Source organism: Ammospiza caudacuta, chromosome 4, assembly GCF_027887145.1.
Source record: "Ammospiza caudacuta isolate bAmmCau1 chromosome 4, bAmmCau1.pri, whole genome shotgun sequence".
Lineage (NCBI taxonomy): Eukaryota > Metazoa > Chordata > Aves > Passeriformes > Passerellidae > Ammospiza > Ammospiza caudacuta.
The window spans coordinates 46,190,698-46,203,885 of record NC_080596.1 but is presented as its reverse complement, the minus strand read 5'-3'; the positions used below and the strand labels follow the sequence as shown (position 1 = coordinate 46,203,885).

At 38.3% G+C, this 13,188-nt stretch overlaps 1 protein-coding gene across 5 annotated transcripts in view; it reads left to right on the top strand.

The window, feature by feature from the left end:
- SORBS2 (sorbin and SH3 domain containing 2) overlaps positions 1-3,084 on the top strand; it is a 144,901-nt gene extending 141,817 nt beyond the window's left edge. For all 5 annotated transcript variants that reach the window (XM_058804279.1, XM_058804275.1, XM_058804278.1 and 2 more), the window contains 2 exons: positions 146-252; positions 1,048-3,084. In XM_058804279.1, coding sequence (XP_058660262.1) covers positions 146-252; positions 1,048-1,109 — 169 coding nt within the window. In that variant the 3' untranslated portion in view covers positions 1,110-3,084. The remainder of the gene's footprint in view (positions 1-145; positions 253-1,047) is intronic.
- Positions 3,085-13,188: the final 10,104 nt, after the last annotated feature.

Here is a 13,188-nt window from a genome sequence, read left to right as displayed (position 1 = left end):
CCTTTTCCCCTCTCTTTGCAAGAAGTGTTTCTTCTTAATGTTTGAACCAGCTCCTTTACTTGAGCAAAAGTGCTTACTTGGCAAAAACTCTTACTGAGCAAAAACTCTTACTTCTTTTTAAAATGCCTCATTTGTCCTATTTAAGGTTTCAGGCTCTATATAACTATACCCCTAGGAACGAAGATGAATTGGAGCTCAGAGAGGGAGATGTCATTGATGTGATGGAAAAATGTGATGATGGATGGTTTGTGGGTATGTTTTGATTTGGTTGCTCTTCTTTTTTTTCCCCCCCTGACCTGTGCTGCCCTCTTCATGTATTGTCTTTTAAACAACTTGATTTTTGGCATTTAGTGTAATAAATCTGAACCTGGCTTTATCAGGAGAAATCCCAATCAAAATCCACTGAAATGAGCAGGTGATTTTGCACTTTTTTCTTTTAAAATTTATAGATGCCAAATTGACACACAACTCCTGATTGTTGTTATTTATAGTTAGTCTAGTTCTAAACAAATTTGCATTGTTGCCATTTGTGGCACAGAATGAACCATGTATTACTTCTCTCTTTATAAAGGCCAGGTACCTTAAACACTTCTCGTGAGAATACATCCACAGCATTGACCACTTGTGAAACCTAAGTATTACTGATCAAATGATCATTGCATGACCAGGCCTAGATATGGTGGCTTAATCATTTCATAAACCCTCATGCAGACAGCAGCTAACTTAATCAACTGACAAGTTCTTAATACTTAAAAAATTCATATTATTTTAATAGACTTTATGTTGATGAAATTAAATTATTTCTATGTACCAAGAATTTTAGCACAGCTTTTAATCAGGCCTAACAATTTAGTCAAATATGCTTCTTCATTTGCATTTTGCTTCCCGTGTTACACTTTGTTAAACCTCACAACTAAAATTATATAGTATAAAGAACTCTACATCATTCTGCTTGTGCAATGTTAAACACAAAAAATTTTAAGGCCATGCTTACATAGTGATTTTCTGTTGTTATTCCCATCTTTCATCTATTGCTTCTAATTTCAGGAACCTCAAGAAGAACCAAATTCTTTGGTACTTTCCCTGGAAACTATGTCAAGAGGCTGTGAAATTTTTTTTTCCTACTTATTTATGCTGCATCTCTGCAACACATCTGCATAAAGCTGCTAGAAAACATGCTACGCTGGCCTTCTGTTTTCTCGCTTGCAGTCTCAACTAGAGGCCATCTAGTTCACCCTCATCCCATCCCACCCGCCAAACCGTCCCAGCAGTATTACAGCAACGACCACAGTGTGAATAACTAAGCTTTTCTGAGACAAGAGGAAGCATTTCAACATTTAAATACTCCCTGATTTAAAGTATTTTCGTGTGAAACACAGTAGGAAAAACCTGATGACAGGTACATAAATGAGTTGCCATGGGGGGGTAGGGGGGAAGGGGGAAAAAAATTAATCTTGGTTTGAACATTTGTGGTACTACCATGAAGTCTGGTGGGATGTTTTCAGCATGCATGTAATACAGAGGAAAGTTGCTGTTTACTATTTTTTAAAAAATTGATTTTACACAGTCTTATTAGCTTGGCAGCATTTGTTGCTTCCACATTGCTGTGTCACGGGTTTGCCTATTGTACTGGTTTACAATGTATGACAAACTATAATATAGACTTTTTGCCTGCACTTGTATGCTGTAACAAATGCACAGTGATTGTAAAATCTCAAGCAAGCAAAGTAAAAATGGAAGAACTGCAAGTGTTCTGAACGGGTGCAATGGTATTGGCTACATCTTTTATCTTTTTTTCCCTAATGAAAACTGTAGTGAACCTGTAGTGTTTTCTGTTAAAAAGTAAGAAGTGCAAAAGGCACAAAGACTGGGGAAAGAGGATTTAAGGAAGAGCAAGACAGTGCTGTAAGCATAGACAATAATAACCTGCTATTGATGTCTGATATTAAATGGTTGTAATCAAAATGTTGTAATAGTAAGCAACATGAAGTGTAAGAGGTAGTGTTTTTACTTATCAGGAAATTAAAGAAGCAGGAAGGTAAACAGTGTTAGTGCAAAGGGTTGTTGGATTTTGGTTTTTTTCTTTCCTAACATAGCCACCTGAAAAATATTCACAAGCATCATGTACTGATTTATTTCACTATATATGTGTATGTATGTTAATGAAACCCAAGTTACACATTCTTTTTAGGAATTTAGACAGAAAAAAGAAGTCACAAGTAATAAAACAAATATATTTTAGAGGTGTTGGGTTTTGGTTTTTTGTCTGAATGAACAAGTGTTTGAAAACATACATTTTCCATAAGCAAAGGTAAGCATAAATAGCAAATGAAATTAAGGCACAGGATGATAATGACTATGGCTTTATGAAAATAAAAATTTGGATTTGGTTTCTTTGGCACCTTATAGATGGCAAAAGCTTCTGCTGCATTTTTCATGGGTAAAGGATCAAAATTATCAAAATGTATGTAGTCTCTGTAGCATTTTGTACATAATTTTGCTTTTTTGTACAGAGCCATTTGGTTGTTGATTTTTAAAAAATTAAGTTTCTTATTTGCCCTCTTCACATACAGAACATTTCAATGCGTTTTTCTTTTCTTTCTCTGTTTACCATAAGCACATCTGGATAGTGCAATTCTGTAAGATAGCCTTTTATGCAAAATTTTATTAATTAAAATATGGTTTACCAGCCAAATCTAAATGTACATATGTCTTTATTACTGAGAAAGGTCATTAAGGCAAAGGTAAAGAAACATCTTTGTGCAGCATACCTTTATTATTGCAGATTTCATGGCAAAAGCTTTATATTTCAAAGGCTTTCAATTTTAAACTAGATCTGCATGCAGCTTTGCTGTGAGATTAATACTATCTTTGATGCCATTTATGATTGAGGACTTAAATATCTGTTGCCTGTGATATTTAAAAAGTACTGTTTCTACTCTGTATCTGATTTTAGAAAAATGCAGGTTTTTCATACCTGAGTTTCAGGTAACTGACTTTGAATTCCTACAAGCAAAAGGTCTCTGTGGTTTTTTGTTTTTTTTCTTGAATAGACTTCTAATAAATTTTGCTTGGAGTACAAAACTGTTTCCCCCATCATTTCTCCAAATACAAGTAGCAAAGTGCTTAACTCTTCAAGCTTATATGCAAATATCAGTACACCTTGTACTTACACACACACCCCACACCCCCACCAAGCCTACAGCAGTTATATATATGTGCCACTAGCATTGCCCACACAGCTCTCGCTTGGTCCAGCTTCTGTGTCATGCCTGAAACACCTGAATGCAAAAGCAGAATTATGGACTTTCTGCATAGAAAGTCCATAATTTGAGATGATTTTTCTCTTGCCAGAACCACCCTTCACAGAGAAACACAATGTATAAACCCTTTATACATGCCAGAAGTTCTTACATCCTAATCCTTCAACAAAAGCAAAACGAGAACTCCCATGGTAAATAACAGCATAGGAAAGAAAATTGAGGAAAACACTGCTTTTGGGAAAGATTTTACACTTGGGACATCTCTGCCTGGCAACAACTGTCCAAAAAAACTTACAGCAAGAAGCAAAGCAGGTTCTAGGTTTTGGGTGGGGGCTTGTGTTTGGTTTGTTTGTTGAATTTTTTTTTCACTGCCTGGTTGCACAGGTACTGCTGGAGCCTCAGAGTAGCTCTTCAGTCCTTCTTCACCATGCCACACTGGCCATTCCTGCCAGGCTGCTTCTTCCCAAATGCTGTGCATGGTTTACTTCTACCACTAAAGAATCCACTGGAGCAGCAACCTGCATTTGGACAGGAATAATCCATTTCCTCAAGTCTGATGTATGCTCTTTTGTCTTCACAATTGCTGGGCTGGAAAATGCAAACCCACCAAAACCTCTAAATAAATAATAAATATGTAGCTGAAAGTGATAGCTGTCTACAGGGAGGCTAAGACCAAGGACTGCTGGTAAACTCCAGCGGAAACTCCTTTGTCAGTATAATTGTCAGTTCTGGGAGTGCTTTCAGTCAGGACAAGGCCTGATTTAGTCACTATGACTGAAGTGACCATTCCCTTCCTGTGCTCATTTAGCTTAAACCCACCCCATGCATCTCTTCTCACAGCCCAATAACCAAATGCTGGCATTGCAGCATGGTGTGGTTTGCCCTTCCTGTTTGCTGGGTGACACAGTATGGCATTTAGGGCATCACTGAAGTCCTGCTTTATGCCAGGTACCTGTGAGAACTGTCAGAAACAGGCAGTGCTGTGCTTTAATAGTCTTCTATAAAAACTAGCCTAATAACATCAGCTGGTTAGTATAGTCTCATTAATATAAAGAAATTCTGGATGGTTAAGGGTCTGAGTGATTAAGGGATGAAATAGAATCATCTGCTAATTGCAAAGTGAATGAAAACGGGGAAAATATTTGCCTTTTTAATGAGAATAGCAAGCCATTGACACTTCAGGAGAAGATTGTAGTTCTTAATGTTTTCATCCAAAAGTAGATAAATATTTAAGTATATCCAGTTAAACCAAACATACTCAATTCTGCTAAGTCTGCTGAAATCCCAACCACACTACTGAAGGGGAAAAAAAAGGAATTTTTTGAGTTTCCTTGGATAGGCCCCTATAAAACCAAGAAGGCCACACCCCACCACCCACCACCACTTTTTTGGTGTTTCATCCAAAAAAAGCCAGAGCAAGAGAGGTCTGGGGAATTAAAAGCCAGTCAGTTTAATATCTAGGAAAAGATGATAACATATCAATTAAAAGCTTCAGATATTCACTGATTTTTCTGGAAAATTATGTATCAAACCAAATTCTTTTTCTCTTGTCAGCATATGTAGCATGCTTCTTGATTTCTGTTAGGATTTGCTTTAATGCTGTGAGTTGGCAGCTGGATTTGCAGACTAAGAAAAGTCAGTGCCACAGCAATAAACTGAAGTCTGTTGCAGAGTTGCACATTACAGACAAACAGGTAATATAACCCCAGCATCCCGAAAAACCAGTTGATCTCAGTCCCTACCCTACAGGGAGTATTTGCTGCCCAGGCAAAGGCTTCCTAAAACAAGACAGCCCATAACACGTCAACAAGCCAGGGAGACTAATGCATGAGCAGTTCAGGGTAGTGATCTATATCCCAAACTAAGCAAAGGGTCACCCTAGCAGGTCTCACATTCTGTCACCCATGCCAAAGCAAAGCACACTGTCATTCTGCCATGCCTGGTATTTACTAGTTGCCTTTTAAACGCTGATATACAGAACCCGGACAGGAACACGAGGTGCTTCCTGTGCATTTGAAAAAGCAGTGCATGAACCCATGGGAAGCTGAAAACATGAAGTCAGTAGCCCTACAAAGACCTTAGGTCATTGCTAAGTATAGTCTCTTACAGCATTAATAGTTACAGGGTGAAACCCTGCCTTTGCTCCAGTTAACAGCAAGCTCCTTTGAAGTCAAGAGATCTCATAGTATCGGTAATAATTTCTGTGTTAGCATGAAACTAAAATTGCATAAGAAAGACTCACTAGAACAACTGAACATCCAGTTTGGGTTGGTTTTATTATATTGAAAAGTGTGAGGGCACACAGAGGCCAGAATCCACTTCTTTAACCGTTCACCCAGAGCAGAGCAGAGTAGAGTGTTCCCTTTTTTTGTACTTAACTGACAAGTTAACTTTAAAAAAATTCTTTTATCCATTGTTACAACTAGCAAATACCAATCAGACCAACACCTAAATGCATCCATTTTACACAGCAGGGAACTGCCAGACCAACACAATGGAAATCAGTACCTTATCCATACACAGTAAATAGGGATGCTGAATTTAACAAGACTTTCTTCTGCAACTCTATCAATAATCAATCAACATCATGCCATTTATTTGACTGGATGCAAAAATTGCCATTTTACTGTTATCCACCCTGTAATGGCCAGACAGTTAAGTTCCCAAGTCCTAGCTAAAGATTGCCCAATAGAATCTATTGTTCTCATCCATACAGTGAAGTCACATTCCTTTGAAAATTAAAAATATTTTCACACATATCTATGCAGAACATGACAGAAATCCACAATGAATCCCTGCTTCCACTTCCATAAGTCAAACTAACTAGGCCAAAGACAGTGATACTGGTGACTGCTAGGCTCTCATTTATGGGTTTTATGTCACTTCTGACACATAAAAAAAAAGCAAAAGCTTCTAGTTACTATGTGGTGATGAAACCAGGGAAGAACCTGAACAATCCTGCAGGTGCAACTTCTAGTGCAAATGTGCTGCAAATAGTTACACTATGCAGCTGCACCCGGGACTCCCAGCTCCTGTTTCATGTGCATCAATGAGAATCCCATATATAATACGTTAAAAACATGCCTTTTGATATTTAGATTTTCTTTCCTCAGGAGTCCCAAAGGAGCAAAGTTTTGTGGTAACCAATTGTTTTATGCCACAAAAAAAGCAGAAAGCGTTCTTACTAAAATAGCTTTAGTGCCTATAACAACTATCCTGTACCAATTTTTTGAGCTACCTTTGAATCATGATGTCACATCTAATTAGAAATCAGGAGCACAGAGGGTTCCACTAGATCAGAATGGCATTACATCACAAGTGGCACGAGGGCAGGGAGGGGGGGAAGTGTTGACTGACAACACAAAATGCGTTGCTATCCTCAGTACAGACATTCACATCTCAACAATTCATGTTTCTTGCTGCCAACACAAATAACAAACTTAGAAGCCATTATTTCATCACCCCCATAAACAAATAGCAAAGTAATCCTCCTACATTTTCCATCCATCAGATAAATCAGTAAACCACTTTAAAAACATCCCAAGAATAATGTAATTATTTATTTCTACCAGTGAAGAATTACCAAAGAGTTACAAGCAGTGGCTCTTGATAGTTCCCTCCAAAAGGAGGAGTTTCACTTCTCTCTCACAAGCCAATGTTTCCCTCTGCAAGAGAGGGCCCAGTATTCACCTATGTCCACTTTGGGGCCCAAGCTCTAGCTCCAAATGACTGGAAGAGAAATTTGCTATTTTAATACCTTAAAGGATCTGGTCCTTTAAGATTGTTTTGGCCATCTTACATTAATATAAAATGGAGTCATTTTATCTCAAGACTTTCTACAAGTGCCACTTAAGGACCAAAGAAATAAACTGCTCTATTAAAATAACCAAGCCCTCAGTCCTTTGCACTGTGATTCTTTTCCTCACCCCTGAGTTAAGCACACAAGTGAAACCAGCACTTCAGATGGGGAACACTGAGAAGCCTGAACATGTCGTTCTAAGTGGGTCATTGCACCGCTTCTGTCACTGTGATTTGCTAGATAAATCCCAAGCATGCAATGACCCAACTCATGCTTCCCTGAGTTAGTGCTCTGAACTGTAATGTGAAACATGTACAAATACCAGCTGGCTTAATACCCACCAGAGGCTTTTCTTACACTACCACAGATTCATCTGTTAAAGATAGGGGTTTTTTTCACAAGTAACTGGAAGTATTTGAACAGGTGAGAATGAGCCCTTCCCTTCTTACACCATAAAAGAGGACAAATGAATGTGCCCAGGACGTCTGGGGTAGTAGATAGCAATATTTATATGCCATAGAAGAGTTCAAGGAACTATTTATAGATTCATTTCAACTGCTCCTGCAGCCAGCTCTGAGGTACAAGACATAAAACAGCACATGAGACAATCTGAAGCACAAAGTATGAAAGTCATATGCAGTCAAAACCACAGGGAAACACCAAGGATGCACAAGAAACCCCTCTGCTAGTCACCAATGCATACTCACATTCTGAAACAGGCATGCTGCTACGTAGGGGTGCAAAACATTTGTACTTACCATTTCAGTCAAAAGGAGTTTTAAAGAAGAGTGTTGGAAGAAAGAAATTGTCCCAAACCTACATCAGCATCACATAACTTCTGACCATTGCAGCTTTAACTACAAAACTTTTGCAGGTTGAGCTGTTACAGAAAATTGACTTTTCAGTTGCACACACCAGGGATAAATTCTGTGCACAGAATCATAAAATTACTGCTAACTATCCAAATTTTCTCCATTCTTTGCAACACACACTTCCTTTGTTTATCTATTTCATTGCAAGGTCACAAACAGCACAAGCTTCAAGACAAGAATCCTCAAGGCAGAAAACCTGCAACTTATTTGTACAGCATTCATGCTAAGATGTCCTTGGTCCTTTCAGGTCTTAACCATTGCTTTAATGCAGGAGGGAAAACATCACTAAATTCAAATAAATTGTTTCACTTACAGACATACATTCCCCATCTGTACCTCAGTTACAGAAAGAGATGATGTTTCAATGTCCTCCACTCAAAAAAAAAAAAAAAAACAAAAAATCCAAACCAAACAAATAAAAAAAAAACCCTCATTCACAACAAAACCAGAGAGGTGAGGTGGCTACTACTGAAGAAAGAGCAGTGTATTTGGGACATTAGAGACAGAAAAAAACAGGGAGAGCTGTTTCAGGCCCTAGAAACAGGATACCTGGCTATGTTATGGAGCCAGCCTTATCAGCCTTCTTCCTTTGATGCCTTAAGTTTTAGCTTTCATATTTTCCAGATTCTGTATACATTAGTATATGTAACTCTGAACTTCATACAAAGTGTTAGCAAGTTCTCTTCAGTTTAGTAGGACAAAACAATCCTCTTCCAGCCTCAGAACCAAGGACACTGTTGTAGCTTCAGGCCCAAAAACTACAAACAACAGATAAAAGAGGAGAGCAACCTGGGAGGATGGGACTTCATAACCTGAAGCTGTAATTGGACAATTAACCCCTATATGTAAATGGAACAGAACTTATAAAAGTGTGAAAACTCATGAATCAGTGTTCATCTTGGGTGGAGCCACAGCCGGGCTCTTGTACTGCCCAAGGTGTATCCTCTGAAGGCCTTGTAATAAATACCCACTTTATTCCTTTAACACTGTCTAGCCTCTGTTCTAGGTGTCCTCACAAGGCATCACCTTCAGCACGCACATCCTGTGATTCCATGAATGATAGCTCCCCAGGAAAGCCACAGAAAGGTAACTATTACAGTCAGACCAGACTAAAAAGAGTCAAGAGTAAGATCAACAGCTACAGCAAACCCAAATGAATCCTTCAGGATCTATAGGCCTACCCACCCTGAAGGGCATGGTTTTAAGTCCAGCTGGAAATTTGACTGTCCTGGTTTTAAGCCCAGCTGGAAAGTAAGCACCATGCAGCTGCTCTCTCAACCCCCCCCCTGATACGAGTGACCTACCCTACTTTTTCCTCCTGCTCTACCACTCCTCTTCCTGTCAGCTCCAGAGGCAAAACTACTATTGAGGGAAAGGCATCCATGGAATATGAAACATTTTACTACTGCAAATTACTGCAATTCTGTTTTATTCCATTCAAGCTCTCACACTTTGGTTCTTGCCTTACCCAGATGTCTACCAAAATACCTCAGCAACTTGACATCATTGCTGAAATCCAAAACTTCCAAAGATGAGAAGGTCTCCTGCATCAGGCCATAAAACTTAAGTTAGCTAACAGCACCCACAGCACATTTCCTGGAGGTTGCTGGAAGATCCTGACTTTAAACATTCTGGCATTCCCTCAAACAAGGGAACTTTAGCAAGTTACTTTTAAGCTCTGAGAAATGCTAAAGAAATTGTTGAAATAAAATGGTCAGGCAAGAGCGGGTAAAAAAAATCAGTCTTAGGGAGACTTTTTTTTTGCATTTCTGAAGAGGTTTTTAGTTTTCAGTGGTTTTGGTGTTTGGTTTGTTGGGTGGGATTTTTCTTAGCTGAAGGGAGTCAGTAAAAAGGATTGCAAGCAAAACGGTTTTCAGGTCTTTATTTCCAGAGAGATTTTTGTTAGGAGACTTTACTCACATTTCAAAGCACTACCTGTAAATACCATTATTTTCTTCACATTGTAGAATGAGGATTACCCTTTGAAAAGCCTAAAGGAATTACACCCAAATTCTGGCCTGGATTTCCACAGTACCAGCAAACTTCAAGAACAGAAATTCCCAGCTATGGTACGAACTACATTAAGTCTCCACATGCTGGAGTATAGCAATAGTGGGTATATGAATACCAGTTTTAAGACTCTTTGTAGATATCTGACAGTTTTACATCTACCATTTCATATAAAGTGATTGATAAATGAGAAATTTGTCCTGCTTAAGTTTCTGCTGTTTTTATCCTCGCTGCAGTTCACCATTTTTCACAATACAGCCAGTTTTTGCAAATGTTTTCTCAACTCTGTGCACTTACCCCTACATTCACTGAACATAATCAAGCAAAAACTCCAGTCAGAGCAAAGTGTGAAATACACAATTAATTACTTTTATTTAGCTTTTTTTTTTTTTGCTGATAAGAAACTAATTCATGGACACGAACAAGCTGCCAGTGTCCTTTAAACAAGCGGAAGGAGATTAATTGAGATAGTAATGGGGAAAATATTTACAGTATCTAGCCACATTCAAGCATTCTGCTTGAGTAACTAGAGTGTGCGTCAGGACCCGAGGATCCAGCTTTGTGGCCAGCTATATTCTGAAGCTGTTAATCTCTGGCTCAGGGCCCACCTTATACTTAAAACAGAATAAAATATTTGTCTTTCAGCTGTTGCCGTTTGTCATGACCCAATAAACATGGCTAACTCTGCCATAGCAACTGCTGTTAAAATGCTGAAGCCAAGCCACAAAGTGAAAGAAAAATAGATGCTGAATATGGTACTTTATGGAACATAAGATAACAACTGCATATTAAAAGATATTCCGATGCCTGTTTCTAAGAGAAAAATACTCAGAAGTTTTGGCACTTGGACTACAAGTGACTATGACCTAACATGTGATCTCACATGTGATCTCATCATTTGTTTGTGTATGGAGTCTTATCTCTTGGGAGACCACAAAATAGGTCAAGGTATTGATCTAGAAGTTTGACACATGCTTTGAAGAAACATGTGAAACTTGACTGCTCTGTACTTAGAAAAAAAAAACATATATTTTTTCAGGCTCAAGGCAGAAGGAACTTTTGTTTTCCCTTCTTCCCAAGCCTCCCAGATAGAGATCTCGGATCAGCAGACTAACACAGAACAACTTTAAATACCTGTTCCCAAGGATATCTTTCTCTCATAGACACAAATGCTCACAGACAGGGGTTGACAGAAAAACCTGCCAAAGACAGCAATACAGAATGAGCCACCATGGACCACAGTTCAAATCCTTATCGTTCATTGTTGCCTACATGCCTCCAAAAAACCTGTAGCCAGCTTGAGGGAAATGCCAGACACACTCCCAGTGGCATTCACTCATTTGGAGTACAGTTGCATATAGGCACTTTGCTCTGCTATATTCAAAGAGCCCTACACAAAAGCCGTATTTTACAGCCAAGGATAAAGGTGTGGTTAAAAAGAACTGCATAGAATGAAAACTAAGAGAAACTTCAGAAGAAGATCCAGACAGGATGGGCAGCTTTGCCTCCCACTTTATTTCTTCCTTTCCTAAAGGTATTTTTTAAATAGTCATAGTATTCCCATACTTTTATTACTTGTTATTTACAATATAAGACTTTCTCAATAAGTCAAAAGATAATAATTTAAAAATTATAGATGGAAAAAAATTAAAAACTTAGAGCAGGAATAAAATACAAATCACAACCATACAAGGATAAGCATTTTCTTTTTAACCAAGAAATCACTGTTCTTTTCCTGACACTTCAGATGTTTTTCTAGATATAACTTTCACTGACAAAAATATATTAGAAGGGAGAAAACATACATACACATAAGCGTTGCCATAGAGAGGGACATATACTGTAGACAGGATCTTCATTGACAATTTTACCACTCCAAGAACAACAAGCTCTCTCTTGTCATCTATTAATTTTTAGACAAAATGCAATCCAAAAAATCATTGTTCCTGATGGGTTCCTCTAGTCACACAAGCTGTACTAGGGATCTATTCTTAGTCTTGAGTTTTGCAAAATTCTCTGAAATTTTTGTTGCATCTAGTGCTACTGAATAGAACCAGCTCCTTCTCCAGCAGCAGCATATGTAATCCCAATACATTCCCTTGCCTGAAACCTTTTATCTTGATTAGGTAAGGAGCAGAAAAAGGTTAATTATAAATAATATAGAAGGGACATACCACAGCATTTTGTGCCACTTTTGGTCTATGAGTTGTGTAGATACAGTAATTCATATCCCATGAATGAGACCTGAATAGCAATTCAAAAATACATGTCTGAAAAGAAAGGATGCAATGTCTAAGAAAGATGTCCACAGGAGAAGCTGACTGGGTCATGCCTGAAACACAGTTGGCCAACAGCTTCTAAGTATCTAAAATTACTATCTGCTAAATTACAATTTAACATATCCCTCTGGAAGGCCTCATGTTACCTCCATCACTTCCACTGCCCATTTCCCTGGTCCTAATCACATTTCCTCCAGCCTCTTCTTTTCTGGGCCCTGCCAATACTTGACTTGTATCATGCAACCCATGATACACAAAAAAAAGATGGTTGGCCACCACTGGCATACTAACAGTATCCAGAGATGTATTTTAGCCTACACAGACACAAGCAATAATAATCTAGTGGTAAATGTTTACCTTTTACACCTAAGGCTTGGAAAGAACAAGAGTCAAGTGTCTTGATGCCACTTGATCTCTTCACTATCCCTTTAGTAAAAAAAAAGCTTTTCTCTTGAAAAGACACAGTTAATTTCCATGTAGCAATAAAAGATTATTACATAGCTAAACACATAAAATCATACATGAAATCAAGAAGTAGGACTAATTCTTGTAGAAATAAAAAGTGAGACTTTGCCTTTTACAGAGGCAGTGCTGGGTGTCTGAAGAGGCATGTTATCTTTCCTGTAGGTACGTGTCATTGCACACCTAATGAAGTATTTGGACTATTTCCTAAATGCTGCAGCATAATATGCCTCATGAAAGAGGTTCTATAAATCGAACAACTGCTGTGCATTATTTTTTCAGGTAAAGTCGAATGGCAAACACATCAGAGAGTTGTGCAACAGCCAACTTATGTTCAAAAATTATGTAAGTGCCAGCATGTTAATTTATGAAGCATACTGGACTTATCTGCTGGCACAGAGCCTTGCTAACTTATTCCAACTTCAGTTCTTTGAAATGAGCTTATCTTATTTCCAATGCCAAAATGGCTTTAACTTTTAACAAAAAAGGCATCAGCTTGCCAA